This window comes from Thamnophis sirtalis, unplaced genomic scaffold, assembly GCF_051295495.1.
Source record: "Thamnophis sirtalis isolate CommonGarterSnake01/CBP01778 unplaced genomic scaffold, rThaSir2_p1.2 scaffold_12, whole genome shotgun sequence".
NCBI lineage: Eukaryota > Metazoa > Chordata > Lepidosauria > Squamata > Natricidae > Thamnophis > Thamnophis sirtalis.
The window spans coordinates 25,865,097-25,890,221 of NW_028261392.1; the positions used below are offsets into that span (position 1 = coordinate 25,865,097).

The 25,125-nt window shown below is 36.6% G+C and overlaps 1 protein-coding gene across 1 annotated transcript in view; it reads right to left on the reverse strand.

The window, feature by feature from the left end:
• Window positions 1–1,137: 1,137 nt before the first annotated feature.
• IPO5 (importin 5) overlaps window positions 1,138–25,125 on the reverse strand; it is a 31,309-nt gene continuing 7,321 nt past the window's right edge. The window contains exons 4-26 of the mRNA XM_014063560.2: window positions 24,805–24,907; window positions 24,000–24,096; window positions 23,471–23,575; window positions 21,960–22,082; window positions 21,742–21,862; window positions 18,026–18,113; window positions 16,816–16,922; window positions 15,988–16,112; window positions 15,813–15,902; window positions 15,556–15,729; window positions 15,245–15,463; window positions 14,955–15,038; window positions 13,578–13,710; window positions 13,370–13,491; window positions 12,357–12,453; window positions 11,526–11,698; window positions 10,596–10,707; window positions 8,491–8,546; window positions 7,001–7,123; window positions 5,007–5,226; window positions 3,982–4,210; window positions 2,362–2,503; window positions 1,138–1,279 (exon numbers count right to left, since the gene is read on the reverse strand). Of these exons, the coding sequence (XP_013919035.1) occupies window positions 1,193–1,279; window positions 2,362–2,503; window positions 3,982–4,210; window positions 5,007–5,226; window positions 7,001–7,123; window positions 8,491–8,546; window positions 10,596–10,707; window positions 11,526–11,698; window positions 12,357–12,453; window positions 13,370–13,491; window positions 13,578–13,710; window positions 14,955–15,038; window positions 15,245–15,463; window positions 15,556–15,729; window positions 15,813–15,902; window positions 15,988–16,112; window positions 16,816–16,922; window positions 18,026–18,113; window positions 21,742–21,862; window positions 21,960–22,082; window positions 23,471–23,575; window positions 24,000–24,096; window positions 24,805–24,907 (2,930 nt within the window). The 3' untranslated portion in view covers window positions 1,138–1,192. The remainder of the gene's footprint in view (window positions 1,280–2,361; window positions 2,504–3,981; window positions 4,211–5,006; window positions 5,227–7,000; window positions 7,124–8,490; window positions 8,547–10,595; window positions 10,708–11,525; window positions 11,699–12,356; window positions 12,454–13,369; window positions 13,492–13,577; window positions 13,711–14,954; window positions 15,039–15,244; window positions 15,464–15,555; window positions 15,730–15,812; window positions 15,903–15,987; window positions 16,113–16,815; window positions 16,923–18,025; window positions 18,114–21,741; window positions 21,863–21,959; window positions 22,083–23,470; window positions 23,576–23,999; window positions 24,097–24,804; window positions 24,908–25,125) is intronic.

Consider the following 25,125-nt stretch of genomic DNA (forward strand, 5'->3'; position numbering starts at 1 on the left):
CCCAATATACCTCTTCCACTCTCCATACACCTCTTTCTTCCGCCACCCTCCAACTTTCTCTACTGACTGGTGTGTTGATGGCTGTCTGTTGTTTCCTTAGGCTGCCAAGCCCTCGACTCCTAGGTACTTGATAAGCTGGTAGTAACTCAGCACTCCTGTTAATTGACAAGGGGTCCATTGTAGGAAAAGGAAGGCATCACATAAACAGACTCACAGAATAACCTAAACACATATTCCAGTAGAGAGTAGACCCCTGAAGATGGGCTCCAATTTTAGTCCAAAAAATAGGAAGAATAAATCTCTGGTCCCAGTGATTCACCCAGATTTGATCTTCTATCACTTTCAGAAGGCATATGAAATTAAGCCAACATGGAAAGTCAAATACAAAAAGAAACACAAACACAAACGGGCTTTCCATGGCTTTTCAGTGTAATAGGAAGGGTAAAAACATGAGTGATTGAAGAGTAACTGTTTGGGATGTGGATAATATATGTATTTGGAAACAATCAATTTTTACTGAAAGCAAAGAAGAAACCACACAGCACTGGACTTTTACACAAGCTCTGATTGTATTCAATGTCATTTATTGAGGGAGTGGATGAGATACCGTCAGACATGCCAGACACTTCACATTCAAAGGCTGAGAACTCAATGGTTTTCTTGAGCCACTATACAAGCCTGCTTCAGAAAACCGAATTCAATGTCAATGAAGTCTTCATGCTTGATGGTGCCTTCAATTTATAGATCCTTAATCTATTGGATGGGTGGGCAGAAGGAGGTTTTCTACCCTACAAAAATACTCACACTCCAATATGTTTCAACACTAGAGGGTAAAAATGCATGTAATCTGTTTTATAATGGGTCCCTATGAAATACCGGCTTTAAAGCTGTCTTAATCAGTTTATGCTTAAAAGAAATTTCAACTTGTTTCCCTTTCACTGCCATATAGTTGGTTCATACCATTAGAAAAATACTCTTCAGTGCTATTGTAGGATTTAAAGGGAACTGCGTCTGTGCTGATGGGTAGAAATTCTTAGCAACACCATTTTAACTGCTTCTTCCTGCTGCTACAGCATGTAGGTTGCAGAATGACTTACATGCACTGCAGTTTTCTCTTAGAAACAAAACAAAGAAACCTAAACCGAAGGGTAAATGTTTATTTGGAGTTTTTGTGGATGATAATTAAGGCCCTTTATGGAGAGTTCAGGAGCTCCTGTATGGCTGCCTGCTGGTCTGCACTTAGCTGAGATATGCATTCTGTCCACAAGCCTCCAGAAGTCTACAGAAGAAAAGAGAGATAACAGATCAATGAAGCATGAACATGTACACAATCCCCACATGCCCTAAAATTTATTTTTTGACCAACTCTCTGTGGCTCATTAGGTAAAAAAGAACCAATAACAATACACAATAGATATGTAACATGGAAATGACATTTTCTGTTAACCCCCCCCCCCAATGTTTACGATATCCCATCTTAGTTTTAAATGTGATTCAAAACAGATTTAACAATTTTATATAGCTGATGAAAGAGAAATAATAAAACCTCTCTAGTGCTATTATTTTTTTCAAAATTTATCATCTTGGAGAAAGTATAAGGTGCTTTTAATATACAAAAGTGAAAAGCTCTTAAAATGACATTTTTTAACAGAATAGCAATAGCACTTAGACTTATATACCGCTACATAGTGCTTTACATACTGAGCAGTTTACAAAATGTCAGCTTATTGCCCCCAACAATCTGGGTCCTGATATTTTTTTAAAACAATGTGCCATTGATATATGATACCAGAAAAAATACCTAATATATATAAAAATATAAATCTATGCTGGAAATGAGGAAACCAACATGCAAACCAACAAGAAGGGTCATTTTACTATGATTGATGAAACTGTATTAAAGATAGAAAATTTTGGGTTCAAATACATATGATAAAAGAATTTAAAAAATCACCAGGGCTAATGAGTAAACAACTCTCCACATGACACTAAGTGAGATGACCAAAACTGATTTTCACATCTCTTTCTTATTCCTAAGTTTTGTTTTGCCTTTAGTCAAATCTGAAACACTCAAGATCTGGAGTCTCAATTGTGCTCAGGCAGGCTGCTTATGCTTGATGAAATGTAATTTCAGTCCTTTCTTTCCATCTGCTAGACATAGATCTGCTACTATCTACTACTCCAAAAATGCAATTATATGCTGATTAGAACACAAAAGCACTGAATCTGCTATTTGAAATAAAATTTGAAAATTGCCTATATCTATAGTCCCCATCAACTGATTTGAGGAGTGCAGAAATGAAGGTACCATTATATCTAACAATACATAATCTGCCTATCAATATATTAATTTGTATTTACCTGTACTTGTCGAACTACATTTGCCAGTCGTTTGGTACATGGATCTCCTTGCTTGATTGCTTCACTAATTTCACCGTCCGCAATTATACCAAATATTTTGGGCAGATTAGTGTTGTTAGGACCCAGGACAATGGGATTATTACTGTTGAGAATACAAGCAAATGTTTAATGTTAATGCAAACTTAGAATACCCATCAGCAGTAACAAAAAGTTTAAGCTCACCTAACGTTCCAAACCATGTATCTGGGATAAAAGCCAGATCTTAAGGAAAATGTACACCTGATTATTATCAGCATATTGATAATAATTCACCCTGTGCTGTTGAATGGCCTTGTCCAGTGGTTTTGTATACATATTAAATAAGAGTGTAGAGAGTCCTGATGCAGCCAGCAAAGAAATGGGTTTGGGGTCAATCTCTGCCTTCTGTCAACACTGACTGGAACATGAGGAAAGGAACAGAATGAGCAAAAGATTGTGTCCCCAACTTCCAGCCTCTGGGGCTGTGGCAGAAGATCAGTGGTATTGAAAGCCAGTAGGTCAAGAGCAAGGATGGAGACACTATTCCCTTTCTCCTCCTACCAGAAGTCATCCGAAAACTGATCAATACTGTTCTCTCTCTCTCTCTCTCTCGTTAGAATGATAAAAAGTTGAAAAGATGTAAACCAGTTTTTACTAGATCTATCAAAATAACAGTAAGAAATTCACTAAATACTCAATAAACATTGGACAGTTTCGTTCCCTTGATCTAATAATACATTTCTTATGTTAAAAGTGTTTTATCAATTGACTGAGACCCTGTGTCTATGAAAGCATGCATTAAAGCAGCTTTATTGAAACAAATGTAGTAATAAGAATTAAAAATAAGTTCATTAGATTCTAGTTTCTAAAACATATAAGGATAATTTAATATAAAGATTTATTTGCTAAACAATAATTTCATTCATTAAAATGAAACCAATAATCCTATACAGGAGTTATGGATATATTATTTTGTCTATTAATCAGGGATGTCAAACTGAATTTCTCCAAGGGCCAGATCAGCATTGTAGTTCTCCTCCGCGGGCTGGTGGGAGACAGATTGGATGGATGCCTCCTGCAGCATCCTGCCGGCCAAAATGGCACAGTCTGCTTCGTTTTCGACCTCCATGGCTTCCTGCAACACTCTGCTGGTCAAAAATGGGCAGTGCAGGGGCCACGTGACCCGTTTTGGCTGGCAGAGGCACCGCGAGCCGGGACTTTGATATTTCCAGGCCGGCCCCAAGGGCCGGATTTAAGCACCTCACAGGCCAAATCCAGCCTGCAGGCCTTGAGTTTGACACCCTGGGTGTAAATCATCTGTGGTCCACAGACCCGGGGAGGTTGACAAGTCATCACAGGGGGGCTGTGAAGGCTTGAAGAAATATTATTTAAATCTTGAGTTAAGTCTTGGAGGTTTGTGGCCACGAAAGATATTTAAAGGGGAAAAGTGGATGTGGTGAAGAAAAGGTTGAGAACCACTAGTGTAATTTATCCCTAATTATTTTTTCAAAAAGGAAAAAAAAAAGCTTTAAAATCCCCAACATTCAAATATGCTATCAAATTAAATGAAAAGTTATGTCTATTTATGTATTTTCTTCTTACCTCTCTATTAAGTCACACAAGTAATTGAATGTATGGACAGCTTCCTCTTTGTCTTCATGAAGAGGAAGCCATGATAACCAATGAGGCAGAACTTCTTCAACATTTATACAGTCAGGTTTGAACTTCATGATTTTCCCCACTGCTGAAATGCAGTTTTCTGTTGCGTTGACATTTTCTTTGGTTTTGGCCTCTGCTGACTGAATTACTTGTACCAGTAATGGAAGCGCCTCTGATAAGGTGAAATTTGAAAAAAAAAAAAAATCTTGAGTAATAATACTTTAATACCACTATTCGAATAGAGCATTTTAAAGCACTCTGACTACTTGGGCTTGCAAGAGAATATTGGAGAATAAAGTGCTCCTTTCCAGCCAGAATATGGCTTCTAATCATGGTACTGCACAACATAATTAAAAGATAGTCACATACATTCTTCTCAATAATCTTTTTTAAAAAGTGAAAAAGGAGCAGTCAGGGATGCTGTCAATAAATGAGGACAATATGAAGTGAGGATCTCATGACTGTGACTTTGACCTGCTGCTGGCTTCCCCATAAACTTTGCTTGTGGAAATCAGCAGGGGTCTTTGGAAATGATGATGATATGAACATGGCTCACTGCAATGGCCAGGACTCCAAGAATCTTTCTTAAGTTCCACTCATCCGCACCACTGCCAGTTGTTGAACAAGTGGTTGTAACCCATATACGCGTCACTTTTTCCATTCAGCAGTGCTCATCACTGACTGAATTACAGACATTCCAGCAAACATGTTTGAGATTGTTGAAATTTCCTAAATGCCCGTTACACAGTGCTCAAGGCCCATAAACTTTAAACAGATAGAGACGGATTCTATATCCAGGTACCTATGCCTGAATATAGACAATGAATCTTAAGTATGAAGTAATGCATCATTCTACTGATTGTTCTATATGGTAAACATGATAAAGCACCACCTTTTTAGAAGTACATTGGTCAGTGATGCTTTTATTGAGATCATGCTGAGAAATATCTTTCATTAAAAGTGCATACCTGTGCAGAAAGGCCGATAGTTGTCCCCACCAAACTGTGCCATAACTCCAATACCATATGCAGCTGCTTGCCTAACTTCTGGACTGTTATCACACACAGACTGTAGCATAGGTCTCAAGAAGTATTCTGCGTATTTGAATGAGGATGGACTGCAGTGTTCTATGACATCATCAAAAATGCAGAAACCCCACTGCCTGTCAGGCCATGGCCTATGTGGACACTATGAAGAGAAAACCAAGAAATAAATATCCAGCTTTTTGTTTATTCAAAGTGTAACTCTGCCATCCTACCTCACCCTATATGAACAGTAGTCTCCCTGCTGCTTGAAATGCTTTTCATAGCTTTGAATATTCTTGTGATACGTCAGAGTATAGCCATTTTTACAGCTTTATTGCTTACTCAGCTGTACATATTGCTGAATACAGCACACATACAGACTTTTCCTAAGTGGTTTATGTGAACATACAACAATTTATTGCTATGTTGAAAAAAACCACATTGCAATAAACACATTAAAACAAAATTACAAAACCAAATCTGACTTTTTTGCCTCCTTTTTCAATATCTATTCTATGGGTTTTTAAATCATTGTGGATGAACATATTCTTCTAAAGTCAATATGGGAAATCATTCCAGATCAAAGGAAATGCTAGGGATCAAGTGAAGAATAGTTCATAATATTTCAGAACGTTCCATTCCCTTGCAGAAGAAAAAAATGATAGTACTCTTCTAGCAATGAAGGATGGATACAATTTTCATATACATATTAAGCAACTCACACAGCCATGCCATATATAAATTACTTCTGGTCCAACAAGAGCTGTACCTATTATATCTTTTTTCAACTTTTTCACAAGCATTTATTACTTTCTTTTTACCATTCTTTCTTGGACTATAGCATTTATGGCAAGCAGCTTTCAAAATATAACTTTCATTCTCATACAAATCTCTGAAATATTCTTAGCAGCATTATGTCACTTCAGTTTCATCTCAAATAATTTCATTAAAGTTATTTTAAATCCCATTCATTCTGCCTCTTGGAATCAACTTCAAAAATTATGTTTTATTTCCATCAAAATTGGTCTGCATTTTCTGATTTTTCTTAACCTTAATTTCCTATGTCTCATTAATATATTTTTATTACTTTTTTCATCATTTTATGTTTTATACAATTTTTTATTTTCACTTTTGCAGTAATTGTTTTATTTCAGGCATTCACAGCTTCTTTCACTTTATAATTCTCTTAAGTACTGTATCCATCGTCTTTTAATGATCCCATTATCGCTTGCAGGGTGGTGTCTGGGCAACTGAATGGAGCGGAGTGTTTACTGGCCAGATGCCCTTCCTGTCACCAATGCGGAGTTACATCCAGCAGATATAGCCTCATTGTCCCCAGAAAAATATCTGCCTCTACCTAGAATTGAACTCATAGCCTCCTGATTGTGAAGTGAGAGCTCCGCCTCTAGGCCCCCACACATCTCCTAAGTATTGTATTCTTTTCATAATTCTTCTTAGCATCAATCCACACAATTGTGTAGCACTTTATAACATGTGTTTTTTCCCCCATGCAGTTTCCATATCAACTTTCCTTATGTCTACTTTACATTTATTTGTTCAGATTAATCTACCCTCTAATGTTTTTTCATACAGGAGACACTTTTTCTTTTGGAAAACTGTCAGATCACTCTTAAAATGGCCTGATCCAGAAAAGAAATGGAACATCCCAAAATTGTCTGGGATGCTCTGAAACTAGCATGGTGTATATATGTATGTATGTATGTATGTGTGTGTGTGTGTGTGTACATACATACATACAGACACACACTCACATATTGTTCACGTCTAAGCTTTGCATTGATGGCATCAGTACAAGATAAAAATAAATAGGCAAACCAACATAAACAAACAGTTAAGTATCATTCCCATGCATTCTCTCTCTCTCTCCTCTTATTGGTCTTAAAGTGACACTTTCCTGCTCAATACAGGTTACTTACAATTAAGTTGACAATTTGTGGCAACAGCTGTTCAAACCATGGTAACACGTTTGCTTTGTAGCTACTGAATATTGAGTGCAAAATATCTGAAACTTTAGTCAAAATGTAGACATCGCTGTCATGCTGATAAGAGGAAAAAAAGTGGAATTTGATCAATTATGACTGACAGGGAAACCTTTATGTATTTGAATAACTATAACTCTCTTAAATGTTATACATTTCACAAGCTTTGTGTTTAAAATAATTTGTGTGTTTCTTAAGAGGAAGAATTGACAAATGGGCCAGTCTCAGCAAGGACATTAGTGGGCTCAAAATACAAAAGTTCTAACACTGTTGCCAGCAAGGATTTAGTGACTTATGGAAAATCTCAAAAAATATGTTGAATTAGATTGGCAGAAAGTAGTGTGTTAAATTGTACTCCAGTTGACAGTGGTGGTTGGGTTAACTGGTCCATGGGATAAAAATCCAAAGACAAGCATGGATCTAAAATTACTCATTGTTATTTCTAATGTTATAAAACATAATGTTTGAGAATGAGAAATTCCTTAATGAATGCACTATATTTATCATTCTAATATAAATTTATTTCATGACTTGTTTTGAAAGATTTCTGCAGCAAATACAGTGGTACTAGGATTAACTACAGTTTTATTGGGTGTTAAGGCAGTATGGTGGTGATAATGGAGAGTGAACTACCATATTTTTCAGAGTATAAGATGCATCAAGGTTTTGAAGAGACAAAAAAGAGAAAAAAATAGCCCTTTTTTGCGAAAATGGCCCTGTTTTTTGTTTAAAAAATTGCATGCATAGCCTTATGGAGGCTTATAGAGTGCTGCTGGGGATGGGGGGGACACAAACGCCCCATTTTTTGCTCATTTCTGCCTCAGCAGCCCCCAGGTCTCTGAAAGCCTTCAATAAGGCTGTGCATGGCCATTTTGGTGAAGGGGCGGGGCTTCGGGAGGCAAAATAATGATGTATTCGATGTATAAGACGCACCCAGATTTTCAGCCTGATTTTTGAGGAAAAGGGTGCGTCTTATACTCTGAAAAATACGGTAATTTTTTTCTGCCAACATTTTTAATTGATTTACCAAAGTAGGCCATATATTTTATGTTTTGCTTTTTTTGCACACAAATTATTTTTCAGGTATAAATATAAAAATTGTGTGCAGATCAAAACAAGTGTGAATAATCTGACATTCCAGATACTGTTAACAACTTCTGTCACTATAGTCGACCTGATGACATGAGAATTTAAAAAAAATTACTGTACATGTGAAATAACCTGGACAATATTTTCCTTTTTTTTGCTGAACAGCCGATATTGTTGATGTATGCACTGAGTTTGGTCACATGAAGAAATTTTCGTAGAGATGCAATACATGAACAAGGCTTTCAAAATTTGTTTCCTTTTCAAATTCTCAAGTTTGTAACATGAAATTATATATTTCAACAATTATACCTTCAACAAGAAACAAATAAGAGCCTTACTTCATCTTGCAAGGACTCCTCAACTTGTTCATCGTAGTCTTCATCTTGCCTTTTCACTAATTAAAAAATAAATTTACAATGTATTAGCATGGCTTATTTTCATAAACATTCCAGCTTTCTGTAAGAAAGGTATACAAAAGAAACACCGGGGTATCCATCCTAGCTAACATGGATAAATTATCATCAAGCTATCAATGGTGGGCTCAGATTTGTAGGACCTCCTCAACTTTTGAAACTAATTTAGTTCAAAATATAGACAAGGGAGATAATACATAAATATAAATCAGGAAATAAAAATGTCCCAAAAATTATTCCGAGTACTAAAATTTAAATGTGTCTCCCCACAGCTAATAACCTACTCATAATTTTTCTTTCTTACAGTAATATAATAGGAAGGTGCCAGGGAAAGAGATTTTTAAAAGCATATCACAATACCTTGTTCTACTGAAATATCACAATGTTATAATCACTTTCTGCCTTGCAATAGTGTAAATAAGATTGCATTTACTCCTAATTTCTTTATAAAGGGTTGTGATAAGTTCATGCCAAACTTCAAAGCATATTTGGAAGAACTATTTTAACCTTAGGTGTGAGCTATCATTTTTCTTTTAAGTACCGTATTTTCACGACCATAAGCCGCACTGAAAATCCTAAAATTTGATCAAAAACCGGCAGTGCGGCTTATAACCCGATGCGCTTTATGTATGGAAAAAGATCGAAAATCTCTCCCTCCCGATTTTACGCTCAAACTTGAAGCTCACAAGCGAATGACCGCGCGCAGCCACGCACACGTCCCTCTGGTCTCTCCCTCTCAATTTTACGCTCAAACTGGAAGCTCTCCCACACGTCCCTCTGGTCTCTCCCTCTCAATTTTACGCTCAAACTGGAAGCTCTCCCACACGTCCCTCTGGTCTCTCCCTCTCAATTTTACGCTCAAACTGGAAGCTCTCCCACACGTCCCTCTGGTCTCTCCCTCTCAATTTTACGCTCAAACTGGAAGCTCTCCCACACGTCCCTCTGGTCTCTCCCTCTCAATTTTACGCTCAAACTGGAAGCTCTCGCACACGTCCCTCTGGTCTCTCCCTCTCAATTTTACGCTCAAACTGGAAGCTCTCCCACACGTCCCTCTGGTCTCTCCCTCTCAATTTGCAAGCAAATGACCGCGCGCAGGCACGCACACCTCCCTCGTGTGGGAGAGCTTCCAGTTTGAGCGTAAAATTGAGAGGGAGAGACCCGAGGGACGCGTGGGAGAGCTTCCAGTTTGAGCGTAAAATTGAGAGGGAGAGACCCGAGGGACGTGTGGGAGAGCTTCCAGTTTGAGCGTAAAATTGAGAGGGAGAGACCAGAGGGACGTGTGGGAGAGCTTCCAGTTTGAGCGTAAAATTGAGAGGGAGAGACTCGAGGGATGCGTGGTAGAGCTTCCAGTTTGAGCGTAAAATTGAGAGGGAGAGACCAGAGGGACGTGTGGGAGAGCTTCCAGTTTGAGCATAAAATTGAGAGGGAGAGACTCGAGGGACGCGTGGGAGAGCTTCCAGTTTGAGCGTAAAATTGAGAGGGAGAGACTCGAGGGACGCGTGGGAGAGCTTCCAGTTTGAGCGTAAAATTGAGAGGGAGAGACCCGAGGGACGCGTGGGAGAGCTTCCAGTTTGAGCGTAAAATTGAGAGGGAGACCAGAGGGACGTGTGCGAGAGCTTCCAGTTTGAACGTAAAATCAAGAGGGAGATTCAGATTCAGTTCGTGGGAGATATTTGGTGCGCTTCTTTGAAAATCTCCCTCCCAATTCTGCCCAACGCCTCCCCGACCTTACTGGACGAACGGTGCGGGGATGTGTGTATCATGTAGTGCGGAGTGCGAGGAGTGGCAGATGTTGCAAAAAAAACGTGCGGCTTATAACCCAGTGCGCTTTATATATGAAAAAAGTTTGAAAAATTAACGTTAACTGATACTGCGGCTTATAATCCGGTGCGGCTTTTGGTCGTGAAAATACGGTATTTATATTTTAAGTTCCCTAAAACACTGGAATTTGGTAGGATAAATGTGTTTAAATTTTGAAATTCTTGCTCTGAAATGCATATTTAATAACTAGCAACATTTAATTGATTTACCTTGTCTTAATTCTTGATTCTTAAAGTGCTCTTCTAATTTTCCTTTCAATATTCCTCCAAGTTCTTCAAAATGTTCGTTGTTTAGGCAGCCATCTCCCATTACTTCAATACACTAAAGAAATAACATTAATTTGAAAACATATTTAACAATAACTATTGCCATCACTGTAATTTCTTGCATCTTGTATAATTAAGTACTATAAAAAGACAGCTTGATCTTGAAAGATTGATTTTTATTTTGTGTAGCACATAGAATTTCTGCTACTGGGTAGGAAATAATTAAATTGCTTTCTTCCTGCATGTTGTAGCGAAACACATTTGGGGTAATAGAAGTACAGTGTTTTGATTAAGTAAGGAAATATTTGTCCCTCTTTGCACATAAAACTACTGATCACATTTGTCAGGAATAGAATTATAAGGACAGATCTAGTTCTTCCCATTGATAAACACTGTTCTACCCACATGTAGAAATTCCAAGATAAAGACTATATTAAAGAAACAGAAGACCAGAAACCTACAGTTAAATTCATAATTTTTCCTCCTTTCTTTACATTATAAGGGGAGAAGATTAGAAATCTGCCTTTTTGGTAAATCTATAAAGGAAGCCCTCCCCCACCCCCAAAATTTAGGAAATGAAATAGTAAAAAAAAGTTTTCTTTATGTTAAGTTCAATTAAACAGTGGACTGAATCACTGTGATACTACAAAAGAAAAAGTAAAACAACAGAACCATTCTGGGAGTTAGAAGATTAAAATTATCCATATCTTTAATTAACATTTGAATAGGATAGAAAAATTCAGTCAATAAACATAAGCTGAATTATTCTGAATAATTATGCATATGCTACTTTATTTCTACTCAATAAAGATCCTAGGAGATCAGCTTTTATTAACAAAAGCAAAATGCTACCCACATAAAATAAAAATTTACCTTGGCAAAAGAATGCATTATTTCTGATAGAACATCTGAGTCAGGTTCTGTTCCTATAGCCTTGATAAGAGCATCACACATAAAATGCCACATCTGGGTGAGATAATCAGGGCCACGAACTCTTGCACATTCCAGAAGTAAAGGCATTGATTCTGCAGCTGCCACACGAACACGTTAAATTCATTAAGGGAAATTATTATATTTTTCTAGCAATGTAAAGATTATTTCAGAAAATGTAATCAATGTACCATCCCATTTTTCTAATTTAAAAGTCAAGGCATGAACATACACCATATCCCTTCCTCTTTCTATTTTCCCCAACAACAACCTTGTGAGGTGGGTTGGGCTGAGAGAAAGTGATTGGTCCAAAGTCACCCAGCTGGTTTTCATGCCTGAGGTAGGACTAGAACTTGGAGCCTCCTGGCTTTTAGGTCTGATACTTCAATCACTAGACCAAACTAGAAATAAACATTAAATAATTAAGGATGAAGCAGAATAACTATTACAATTTAATTTTGCTTAACTAACCCAGATTTAAATCAAGTGAAATTGAGAATGCTTTTTTTTTCCAAAAGCCACATTTTTTTATTTTACGTCTCACATTACATTTTAAAAATATTTGCACCATAAAACGGCGGGGATTGCATAACTGATCTGGGTTTGCAACAAAAGGATTTACTTGGATAAATAAGAAGGTTAGAATATTGCCATCTTCCTGAATAAGCTGTATGTAGAATGGCAGCAAAGAATTTGATAACAAACTCTAAAAACTGTCACATTAACAGCCCATAGGACTATCATGGAAATTGGAACAGACTTAGAAAAAGATATCATCATGGAAGTAGAACTTCAGCAAAGGAACCATTAGCTTCACAACTTGTTCAGTGTACTCCACAAATCCTTCTTTCAATTCTTTGGCGTAACAGACCTAAAATCCAAACATAAATGACTTCAGCAAAGGAAGTTGGATCATGACTAAACAAACTACTTGTCAGGCACGCCTCCTTCAGCAACCAAGAGAGGAACCTCTCAACTCCATGTTTGTAGAATTAAAAGTACTTTTACTGGTTATGAAAAGATAGCAGTGAAGTACTTTTAATTCCACAAACAATGGAGTTGAGAGGTTTCTTTCTTGGTTGCTGAAGGAGGCATGACTGACATTAAGCAAGGTCTGAAGCAGAAAAGTGTGAAATCATACATATCAAACATTTGCCCAGCCCTCTCCCTCCAACAACCCCCACCCCATTACCCAATCTGCAACTCCCTTAGGTGTCATGCGGGTTGCATCTCCAAGAAGCATCATCAGGTTGGTATGCAGGACGGTTGGCCTTGACCAGGTCCAAGCATCGGTCATCAGCATGCGCAGAAGATGGTGAAGACAAAACTCCCTTTTTTACTAAATCTCCTGTAGCAATTATTCCCATCCCAAATACCATGCCCTCCCCCCGTTTCCATGGCAGCCGAAAGCAAGCAAGCGAAACCGAGGCTGACACTACTAGTGGTAGACTTAAAACCGATAAAATGAATAAATACCAATAGAGGAGAATACAGACAAATAAATGTATTTCCTCAAATTGTGAAATTCTCTTTGAACATGAACAGACTGCACATTTTAAAGAAAATTGCAGTGTTGTAAATGAATAATGGAAGAACAAGAATATATTTTCTTGCTAATAGTGATTTAACAGATATTTCTTAAGACTAGTGAGTACTTTAATAACTTCTCTTCAAAGAGTTCCATCTTGCTTTTAACTTCCTCCAACTTTGAGGAATCTCATTCCCAAACATTTTGGGCATCAGAAGCCAAATGTTTATTTTAAAAAATTAATTAAAGTAGTACCTACCAACATCTGGCATGCAGTTGCTTTTTCTTCGAGTCCTGCAGTCTTAATACCAAAACTCTGTTGATCCCCTAAATTTACAAATTCCCAGCCATCATCATCACTCATATTTTCCATATCTTGAGCTAGTGAGAAAAAAGGTTAATTTTAAGTAAAGTTCTTATTATTTCTTATTAACCAAAGAAACATACATTAAAATATCAGAACCTACTGTCAAGAAGGGCCACTTCAGGTTTAATGGATGCAGTTTTCATTAAAGGACCCATAACAACAGGAAGATATTGTTGGAATTCCTTTCCAAGAATTTTGCACATTCTAGCCCATGCAGAAATCATATATGATATCTGTAAATTAATAAAATGAGATTTCATTTTCTTCAAAAATAATGACTATAAATCTATATTACAGCGGGGATTGTATAAAACCCAATCCCTAACAAACCTATTTTAAAAGTTAATTATACGGATTGGTGTAGTACTTTGAAAGATCTGAAATGCCTTTCAAAAAATTCTACGTTTACAAGACTGTTAGAAAATATTAACGTCCTCCCAAAATTAATTGTGTTTGAACTAACAAATTTATGGCATAAATGAGAAAAGAAACTTTCATAGGTCAGCTTCAATCACTATGGAATATGAAGTCTCCATTACAGAGGCTTGGCATAAGCATTGCAACAGCACTTTGCTAAAAGATATCCAATTAGATTTTTATCACATCAAAAGTGTAAAGCACATTTTTGTACAATAATTTCTGCATGTGAACATGTTTCTTATGTATCTATTGTAACTGGGCTGGAATTGCCACTGCTAAGTGATGCAGTAATAAGGTGTGATGTTGTGAGAACACATTGCTTAGGGACAGCAATTCCGCCAATCGCTGCCGCTAAGCAAAACCACAGGTTGTTAAGTGAGAACCTTACATGATTGCTTATGACTTCTTCCTGCCCTTCCGCACACAAAGACAATGGGAAATCCAGTTGAAGTTTCAAGTCCTAGCTGACTTGCAAGCGGGCGGTTTGTGTAAGAGTGTGTGTGTGTGTGTGTGTGTGTGTGTGTGTGTGTGTGTGTAGGTGAGCACTATGGAAGGAGGTAGGGAGGTGCTGTGAGAGATGGAACTTTAAGGACTGCTTTTATGTACCATTTGTTCAGTGCCACTGCAACTTTCAATTCTTGCTGAACGAGTAGTAGTTACCTAAGGAGAACCTACATGAGTAAAATGGGCAAACTAAAAATAGTTTGAAATTGCAGAAGGTGCAAAAGCCTGGAAGATGTTGGGTGCATTTGGAGAAAAACTTCAAACTTTTCAGCCTATCCTGATTATGTTTAGTAAGGTTGGTAGCTAAAATTCTAGCTAGGTGGTTTTTAGGTGGTTTGGTAGCTAAAATTCTTCGTTATCCCTACAGTGGTATGTCAATTAAAACTGTGCCATCACTGGGTAAAATGTAGATTTCTACTATACACGTATTGCAAAATCTTCCATTAATTAAAATGTGGCAAAGCAAATTATCATAACTTCATTTAGGAATTATCTTCCAAATAGATGTAGTTTTAGAAATTTGGACCAAAGCAAGGTATTCTCTTTCATATACCTGAGGATCGTCATCTTCCAAGTCGTTAAAGTCAGTCTGTGTTTTCAGCAAGAGCTGCATCACATCAGATGCATCCTGCATAAACTAAAATAAAGAGAACCCAAATCAAGCTGTGGCAGTTTTTAGACACAGAGTATTTTTATAATAATGTATCGAAGAGTGTAAATCAAAGAATATATAGAAATTACCGAAGCATTAAAACTGAAGCTAAAAACCAAGAATAGTTTCAATTTACGAATACAGAAGCAACTCAATGTACCTACAAAGCAGAGAATTAACTTGATACCTACCTTGTCTTTGCCCACTGCAAGGCCTATTAAGCTGATACATTCTATAGTTTTGCCTCTTAAGAGCCTAAGTTCCTTTTGCACAGCATTTTCAACTATGTGTTTCAGAGAAGGCATAAACAAATCGTAGTATGGAACGAACTTTTCTTCTGCTGTATCAGCCACAGAGGCAATGGATGTAACGACTTGTTCCAAAACAAGCTTGGTGCCTTTTTCTATCAACTGTGGGGGAAAAAGCAGCAAATAAATAAAAATTTAAGTCTTGCTGAAAAAGTAACTTAAATATATTCCATTTCATCTTAAAATGTCTTTACCTCCTGTAGTTTTAATACCATAGTGGAATGAAGGTGCTTCACTAAGTTATCTAAATATGGAATAAGCAGTGATTTTGGACAGTCTTCAGTAAAGTTGATCAGAGCAGCAGCTGCATGAGCCTGAACACGTTGGTTGCCTTGGTCTTCCATGGTCTGCAGAAGAGCTGCTATTACCTACAACAAAGGTAGCAGCCATGAGTGACAGGTCCCTAAATAAGCTTTGTTAATAACAGCACAACACAAAGCTTTATACTTGCCTTCTCGTGGAATTTTTTCTGGAAGCTTGGTGCAAAGTCTGTAGCCATTTGGCCAATCGCATTGCAAGCTGCGTATCTGACTCGTGGATGCTGAAATATTTATATTTAATTAGTAAGATCATAAAATAAAGCACTGAAATAAACACTTGGAGGAAGAAAATGCCATTCAACTTACAGGATCCTGAAGGAAAAGCAATACCAAGTTAACTATTTCATTCAAAATTCCCTCCATTTGTTGGTGGCAGCCTTCGCCAATAGCTGATAGAGCCATCAAGCCAGCATGCCTGCATTTCCAGTCAGCTGTTAAGTAAATGGAAGAATTCAGAGTCAGGAAAAAGAGCACATAGAAGACAAGAATATGTTTTTAATCACAACATGAATCTGTTCAAACTAGTTTTCTTTTCCATTCTCGATTCCAGAATGATTATACTCTCCTCTCTTGCATCCATGAGAAATTTGATAAAATTGGTTCAGAGAAATGATGTGTGTGGTCATGGGTGCCTATTTCAACGAATTGGGAGAAACCTTCATCATACAGGCAGCTCTCAATTGCATTTGTTTAGTGACTATTTCTAATTATCATAGTGCTGAAAAAAGTGATACATGATTGGTCCATGCACTGCCTCCATGTTTGTGATTTGGACACTTTGCAACCATTATACGTTTATATATATTTGTACTTTCAAGTTAGTGTTGACTCCTGGGGATTACTTGGACCAATCTCTGCAGTTTTCCTGGCAGTTTTTGGAAGGTTCTTGCTTTTTTTCTAAGTCTGATGGTGAATGATTGGAGTGCCCTTGAGGTCACCCAGTCACCCTGACTGGCTTTGTACTTCAGGCAGGATTAGAACTCAAGACTCCCAGTTTCTAACCTGCTGTCCTAACCCCAATACCAAACTAGGTTTCATGCAAGGATTGACTATAAATTCATTTAAACCCATTTTAACCACTCAGTTCCTACATCATTTAATCAGCAGCTCAAAATCCAAAACAAAATTACTTACGATTCTGAAGCATTTGCATAATATGCTCTTTAATCATAGGTAAGACAAGTTTTCCACCAAGGCCACATGCCATTCTATCCAGTGCACTCTCGCCAGCTACAGCATTGCTAAAATTTGCAAAAAATCAATAAGAACAATGTTTAGGATATCCACTGATGGTCCTATTCCTATTCTTTAGACTTTTATTTAAAAGAAAATCATGCTTTTTCAAAATACTTGAAATATTTTGTGCTTAATATTCATATTTTCCTAGGTGAAATCTGAACCTCCAGAAGGTCTTACTCTGTATAATTATACATCTTATCTACCACTACTTTCCTGGAGCTAATAATATAGAGTTACTTCAACTACATTCCTGTTATGATAGAATTTACAAACCACATTGTGATCAGTTCCATACCAATTTATTATTATCAGTCCTGGGGCCTCATCTGATTTAGTTTTGACTCTGCTTTGGAATGCTATGAACTTCAGCTAACTTTGAATTTTCCTTTTAAATCATTGCACTACTACATGTCCTGTGGCAAATAATTCTACCCACAGACAGAGCCATCTGATGTCCACTATCTCTAATTTCATCTTCAAGATTATGTTCCTGGACTTTGTCTCTTACTGTATATATTGTGCAGATTTTAATTCACTCTGCCCAATTCAGTGATTACTACAGCATAAAATGATGGCCAAAGTTATTTTGAAAAACCCTCCATTACAAATTTGTCAAACAACTGCCGTACTACTTCACAAATAACGAAGTGTGTTTAAATGCAATGAATTGATTGTGACCAAGAATCTTGGAGTAAACTAGAAGGAACCTCTAAGAACTTCATACAATAAAGAACTAGGTCATGTGATCCTTGATTTCTAGAGTAGATTCGTTCTTTGTATTAATTCTTCTTTGTATAAAATTGGAAATTATTTTTTTCTTTCTGTGATGTTTTCTCACTTTTGATTTGCTTTATACTTTATTAAACAAATGGATTAAACTTTTATTTTTCTCTACAAACAACAGCTCCTCTCAATATAATTTCTTAAATATTATACATCTTTTTAATGAGAAAGAAAATGTGTCTACCATTGATATTTAACCGGTTGAAATGGATGGTTTAGGGCTGGGCCTTGACATGAATTAAATGTCAACACAGATTAAAGTACAAAATAATCTTGCGAAAAATCAAGGATCCTGTTGAATTTCTAAAATAGGCATCTTTACCTGTCAAAGTCATCATCTTCTAATTCATCAGAATTTGCCCAATCTTCATCTTCTTCTAGATCAACCATCATTGCTAACATCTGAGGGACTAAAACAAATTTAACAGTGCTTATTAACAAATTTCCAGCAATGCACTGGATGCTAACATAGCCTCAACAATCCCAAACAATCCCCGAAATGTGGGATTTTTATTTACTGCAATATACACTGACACAATTTGTGAAAAACTGAGCAGTTTGATATTCGGAATAATTAAGTATGGTAAAATAAGGCTATATAATATGTTTTAAGTACTTTGAAGTTTGAACAAAATATACATTTTATTTTTCAAGACTCAAAACATAACATATTGACTTTATCCCACCCTTAGCACAAAATACATTTGTTCTAAAACTGAAACAAAATATTTATATTTTAAATGGCTTGTTCCAAGCTCTTGAGAATCTCCTTGTTCTATCACTTTATAAACAATCTCTCTACATAAAGTGTACAGACTATATTTGCAGATCCTGGTGAGCCATACTCATTTAATTGATAACTAAAAGATTCAGCTAAAAGGTGTTAGTGAATAGCTAGTGTTTGAAGTTGGTTAAAACAAAATGGTTCACAAATGTTAGCATTTTATAAAGTAACTTTCTGTTCTTAATTACAACCATTAATCTATCTCTGTCATGAAGATATTTGATACATGGGATTTGTACAAGTGTGTATACTTATTGCTTTTCTATTAATCTAAAAAGATCTTTTATCCATTTCACTTTATGTTTTTTGTAGCTTATATTTTAAGAAGAGAGAGAGTGGAAGGCTAGGCTAAAAGTAACATATTTTGCTTCTCATTTAAAATTAGAGAGCTGAAAAGAGTCACATGCTGAATAAATGAAAGGAGATTGAAAGTTCTTGATGAAAGCAGTAACAAACAATTGCAAAAGCATTTAACATGTGACAAAAGCTCTACTGAAACAAACACCAGGTTTCTGGATATGCGCTAATTCCTTGAATTGTACAAATTTCCAGAAAGTCAAAAGGAAGATACATTCCGAACAGATTATAACCAAGAATAGAACCTGATTAAAAAGCAAGACAGTCCTGTGTGGACACCATATGATCATTCTAATCTAAACAGCGATGTTACTTTCAGAATACGTCTAGAAAGAAGCAAGTGAGAAATCCATAAAATAACCTACAGGAAGAAAGAAATGAGGCTGCAGTGTCTCTAACTCAAGCATTAGTTCTAAACACAGATTTAGGTTTTACTTCAATAGACTAGCATTTGAAATAACAGGGATAAAATAGGCAATTACTAATATTATATTTCATACTTAATCATTTTCCTTTATTAATTTTCAGGTAATGAAACAAGGTCTCCAAGCATCTTCTACATAGAACCTACATATTGTCAGGCCTGCAGTTATATCTCTTTTAGGATCTTTGACCTGCCACACACTCTCTTATTTCATTATGCTGTTTCATTAGTGTAGTAGTTGGGAGGGGGGAATAGAAAGGAATAGAATTGTGGAATGTGTTGTCATTCTTTTCTAGAAGTCCAAGGTCATCTTTTATCTCCGCACCTCTGCACCTGATCGGAACCAGCTGGGTGGAGATGCCAGAGTGGGCGAAGAAGATTGGACCATGTGATGGATTTATGGGTGTGGGGATAAGATCATGAACTTTCAACTGGGTGGAATCCCAGGAAGTTTCAGTTTTGGGATTCCACAGATGTACCTGCATGATACTTGGAACGCTGACACATATTTTAATAACCCTTACACAGTCCCAACCAGTATTTTAAAAAAAGATTCAAAATCAGCAAAAACATAGTCAAGTTCAATTTAGTCTTGTAGTATCAGGAGGACCCAGACTGTGGGGGCAATTTGCTGACTCAATTTGCTAAAAATCTGTAAACCGCTTAGAGAGGGCTGAAAGCCCTATGAAGCGGCATATAAGTCTAATAAATAAATAAATAAATAAATCATGATGAGGACCCAGATTGTTGGGGCAATATGTTGACTCTAAACCACCTAGAAGGCTGTGAAGCAGTATATAAATCTAAGTGCCATTGCTATATAAAATGTTTCAGTTCTAAAGATTTTAATTCATTTTGGCATTTCAGCCAATTAGTTATCATAACCATTCTAGCCAATAGCTCTTTTTATCAATAAATCCGCAAAGACATGGTTTATATGAAATTACAGAAAGTATATGAAGAATACTGACACTTCTGATTTGAAGAAATGTAGTGTCTTACATGAGGGTGCAATGGCTCAGTGATTAAAAAAAGCTGACAGCCTAGTTTTGATATCCAAGAGCCATGCAATGGGGTGACCTCCTGTTACTATGCAAATGCAAGTAGATAAATAAACTTCAGTGGGAAAATAATAGCGTTCTGTCAGACTAGCTACATGATCACAGAAATGTCTTTGGACAACACTGGCTCCCTCAGCTAAAAAATGGAGATTAGCACCGTCCTCAGAGTCGGATTTGACTGGACTGGGAAACCTTTATCTTTATAGGCATATATATTCCTATACATTATACATTTATGCTTTCTATGCTTCAGCACTGCAATCTAGTGTGTATCTGATTTTGGATAGCTTAACAGCAGCAAAGTGGCTTTAATGTTAAAACTATGAGCTTAATTTGCCTCTGTGTAAATAAAGTAGTAGTAATTATGCACTAATTATGCACTAAGTAACTCTTAAAAGCCTTGACTTTGGTTATGTCTCCACATAAATTTCTGAGGCGCTGGTGGTCATGGGGGGAGGAGGTAGTGGCAATTAAGATTTGATATAATTTGTACATTACTATTACACAAATGAAAGTGAATATAGGTGTCCCAGGATAATGTTGCAGGATCAAATCCAGGTCAGTCATTGGGACCAGAGGTTTAGTCTTCCGAGCTTTCTGACTCGTGTTGGGAGCCCAACCTCAGGGAATTTCTCTGTACCAGTTACCAAACCTGATTGGGTCCTGCAACATTATCTTGGGATATCTATATTTGCCTTCATTCATGAGAGATATGAATGGCTAGTGCTTTGAAATCACACTTGGACAATGAAATATTCTATTCTATATTTCATGGATCCCCAACACCTGGTGCATGGACTGGTACTGGTCTGTGGCCCATGCAAGTGATGGCCAGGCATGCAAAGCTTCATTTGCATATGTGCAGAAGCTAGGCTGCGTGCGTAAAACCATTCCCTCTCCCTGCTGCCGGTCCTTCGAGCCAGAAAGTTTGGGGACCTTTGCTATACTTGACCATCAGGATTTTGGTTTAAAAATCCAAATTAAGATTTTTTTTTAAAAAAAACCCTCCTCTTTTTACATACAGGTAGCCCTTGACTTATAACAGTTTATTGACCATTCAAAGTTACAACGGCACTGATAGTGAAGTCTGACTGGTTTTTTTTACTACGACTATTGCAGCATCGATTTGGATGCTTGGCAACTGACTCATGTTTATGACAACTGCAGTGTCCCAGGGTCATGTGATCACCTTTTTGAACCTTCTGACAAGCCAGATTCACTTAAAAACTGTGTTACTGATTTAACACTTGCAATGATTCACCTAACAACTATGGCAAGAAAGGTCGTAAAATGGGGCAAAACTCACTTAACAAATGTCTCACTTCGCAACATAAATATTGTGATCGTAAGTGGAGGACTACCTAGGTTATAAATTTGACTAAAATAAGGAAAATGGAAAATGGCTTACTTACTAGCTTGTGCAACAATATTGATATGCCTTCTCAGCATAGCAGCAGCAGTCTCTGATAATGTGACTATTACTTCAAGGGCCAGTTGACGTTGCATATTATTGAGGCTTGTGTCTGCACATAGCTTAAAGTTGAAAAAACATGTCAGGAAAACTCTAAAATCAAGGCCAGAGTTCTAACAAATACATATTTCAAATTGAAGTGCTAGAATACAAACTTACTTTCAAACTCAGTTGTAATGTAGGTTCTAAGTGCGGGCGTAAGTATTTTGGAACTGTATCTGCGATCTCTACAAGAGACTTTAGGACCGAATCATCATTTTGATAACATGAGTCATTGACTGCCTGAAGAAAAACAATAATTATTATATTTTCCCTTGTAGTTTGCACTCAAAAACAGGAAACCACTTAACATTCTGCAAGCTTTTGCAACAAAGGCATTTGACCTTAGCATCAAAAGTTCCCTTTAGGATGGGCAATATAATTTTAGCACAATGCTTCCCAAACTTTTTCATTACCCAAAATTATTTTATCAGAAAGTCTTTTTCATCCAATGTAGGTAAAACATTTTAATTGTCCCTTGTGTAGTTTGGCAATAAATTCATATGTTGCTACCCAAAGAAAAAAACACCTTTACCCAATTCTGGGTCATTTCAGCTAGGTTTGGGAAGCACTGTTTTAACACATGCTAATCAAGTGAGACTTATTCATGTTCACCTCTTCTATAACTCATCTGATGCAATAATTGTTTTTCTATGATTTTTTTTCTTGTTGCGTATCATTTTTCTGGCAAAACCATCATCTATTTTAACTGTGTCCTAAGTTTTTTCAGAATTATGTAGTTATACCTACAGGCAACAGACACCATCTGTATAACTTTAAAGCAAATATATTCTTGGAAAAACAGAGGTTTTAGCTTTGCTTAGAATTTTAGAATTTTTTTTCTACCTGGCAAGTTGCAGTATTGTATATGATAATAGATAATAATTTCACTTTTTTTGAGTATCTTGTAGAATAAACTAGCTATGCAAAAACTTGGGAATTGTCACTAGCAATAGGATAAATCAGGGATGCCCAACTCCCTGGCCATGGCACATTTAGAAATGGGCTGTGGAAGTAGAGGGTGAGCACGTGTGTGAAGCTCACTTCTATAAGTGACGTGAAGCTCCAATTGTGGGAGCAGAGAGCGCATGCCACTCAGAGAACTATCCCCTTCTCTCCCCCTACTGGTCTGCCAAGCTGGAAAGGTTGGGGGGCCGCTAGACTAAATGGTACATGTGTGCTGGATATTTCATGTTATTTATCAGCAGTTCATGCTTTTGATTTTCTCAACTGACACTTTAAATCACGTTTGTTTGCAAGTTTCAAAAGATTTACTGTAATTGAACATTGTTAAAACAATAAATATATTTATGTGTGTTCTTCAGGTCTTCTTGAAGATTAGTGTATGGACATCATTTTTGCATTGCATATTGTGCAATGCAGTTAGAACCTAAAGGTTTAGATTTTAGATCAACAAAAATATCATCTTGAGTTCTCAAACTTCCATTCCTTGCATCATTTGAATGTAGTAGTTGCTCTTGCGCAAGTCCCATGCATCGTTTGATCAAGTTGCACTGCTGCATGTACTATACATTTAAAAACAATCCTATTATTTTGAGTGACACCCACTGTATAACAAATAATGACACATGCTTAACATTTTAGTCCCCATAATTTTATGAGATTTGTACCTGTAAAATTCCAGGAAGTAAGTCTGCAAAATGTTTAAGAAGGGGAAGATTTTGCTCATTAGCAAGAACAAATGCAGCTGCAGCCCTAGCAGACAGTGTCCTGATCTAGAAAGAAAACCAACCGTCAGTACAGTATGGGGCTTAATTCTATTCAATCTCTATCAGCATTAGGATGAGGACATACTCAGAGAGGGGAGGGGGATATGTATAGCTGTTCAAATCCAATGAAAGTCAACAAGGGACTTTAGTGAAACACACTGGCATCACCCAGATTTCCATTAATTTGGCAAAGAAAATACTGCTGTCTACGGGATTCCAAGGTCAGTCTTCTGAACTGATAATCTCTTAAACATCAGCTCCATGAAGAACAAATCACAATAATTCCCCAGAAGCATTTATCTAAAATAATCCCAATGTAGAGTTATTTCATGTAAATTACTAAACAGAATGGAGAACTTTAAGTGTCTTAAACAAGACAATTTTTTTTTGCAAGAGCATTAAAAGACAAAATTAAATAATGTTGAATTACTGTTGGATTCTCCTGATCTTGCATACATTGCACCAACATTCGTTTGATGACCTCCAAATAATGTTGCTGTTGATTTCCAAAAATACCAGGAAAGTTCCTAAACAGAGAATAAAACAGAGAATAAAATAAATAATTGAATTATTAAAATGTACTAAAAATTCACTTGTGGCTGTTTCTTTGTCATTACTTATTTCACTGAGGAGGATCCAATAATAGTACAAACAATCTAAATGAATTTCAGTGCCTATCTAACAAACAAAATTGCAACTATTCTGCATGGAAAATGCCAAGAAAATAAATCTATCACCACTATTTTGTCTTACTATCTTTGCAAGCCATCAAAGTCTTTGAACATTGCTTGTTGGATATGTAGTACTCTTAGTGGGTTTTTAAAAAAAATATATATTTAAATATATTAATAAAAAATTCTAAACTATAATATCCTGCAGTTCCATGATCTGAAGTGCATCCTTGCTGGGAAGCAATGTAAATGAAAGATTAATCAAGACGAAGATATACATTTTGCACTAATTATTCAACGACAGTAAAGAGGAATTTCCCAACTAGGCACAGATGACACAACAGCCTGCACTCCTGTTTTAGTCATGAATTTTTCATTCTGAACATATTATGAAATAATGGTCAGGAATGATGAGCTTGAACAAAGAAACTTTGTCCAGATGTAATGTATAATGTGTGTGAGCCAGCGACAAGCTTTTTAAACAAACTGACAATCTCTCCTCCTTTCACAATTTATATCAGAGTATATAAAGGCCTCATAAATTATTTAAGAGTAATCATATACCAAAAGATATGTAGAGCAGCTTCACGTAGTCCCACATTTTGAGAGCTGACTGAGTCAAACAAGAATTTCAGACCTTCTGGCCACTGGTTGTTGCCATCTTCATCTATGTGAGAGAGAAAATCAACATTTAAGGTGTACAATTTTTATAATTAAATAAAAATAAAATGGAAATCACGGCATTTAACCAAATTAGATCAATGAAGTCTGATGCATATTCTTCTGCTTCAATGTCATGTTAGCTCTGAACTCTGATGAACACAGTGAATTTTCCTTCCTAAGACTTCTATCACATCCTAGCCTGGTTGACTATTTGCAAAAATT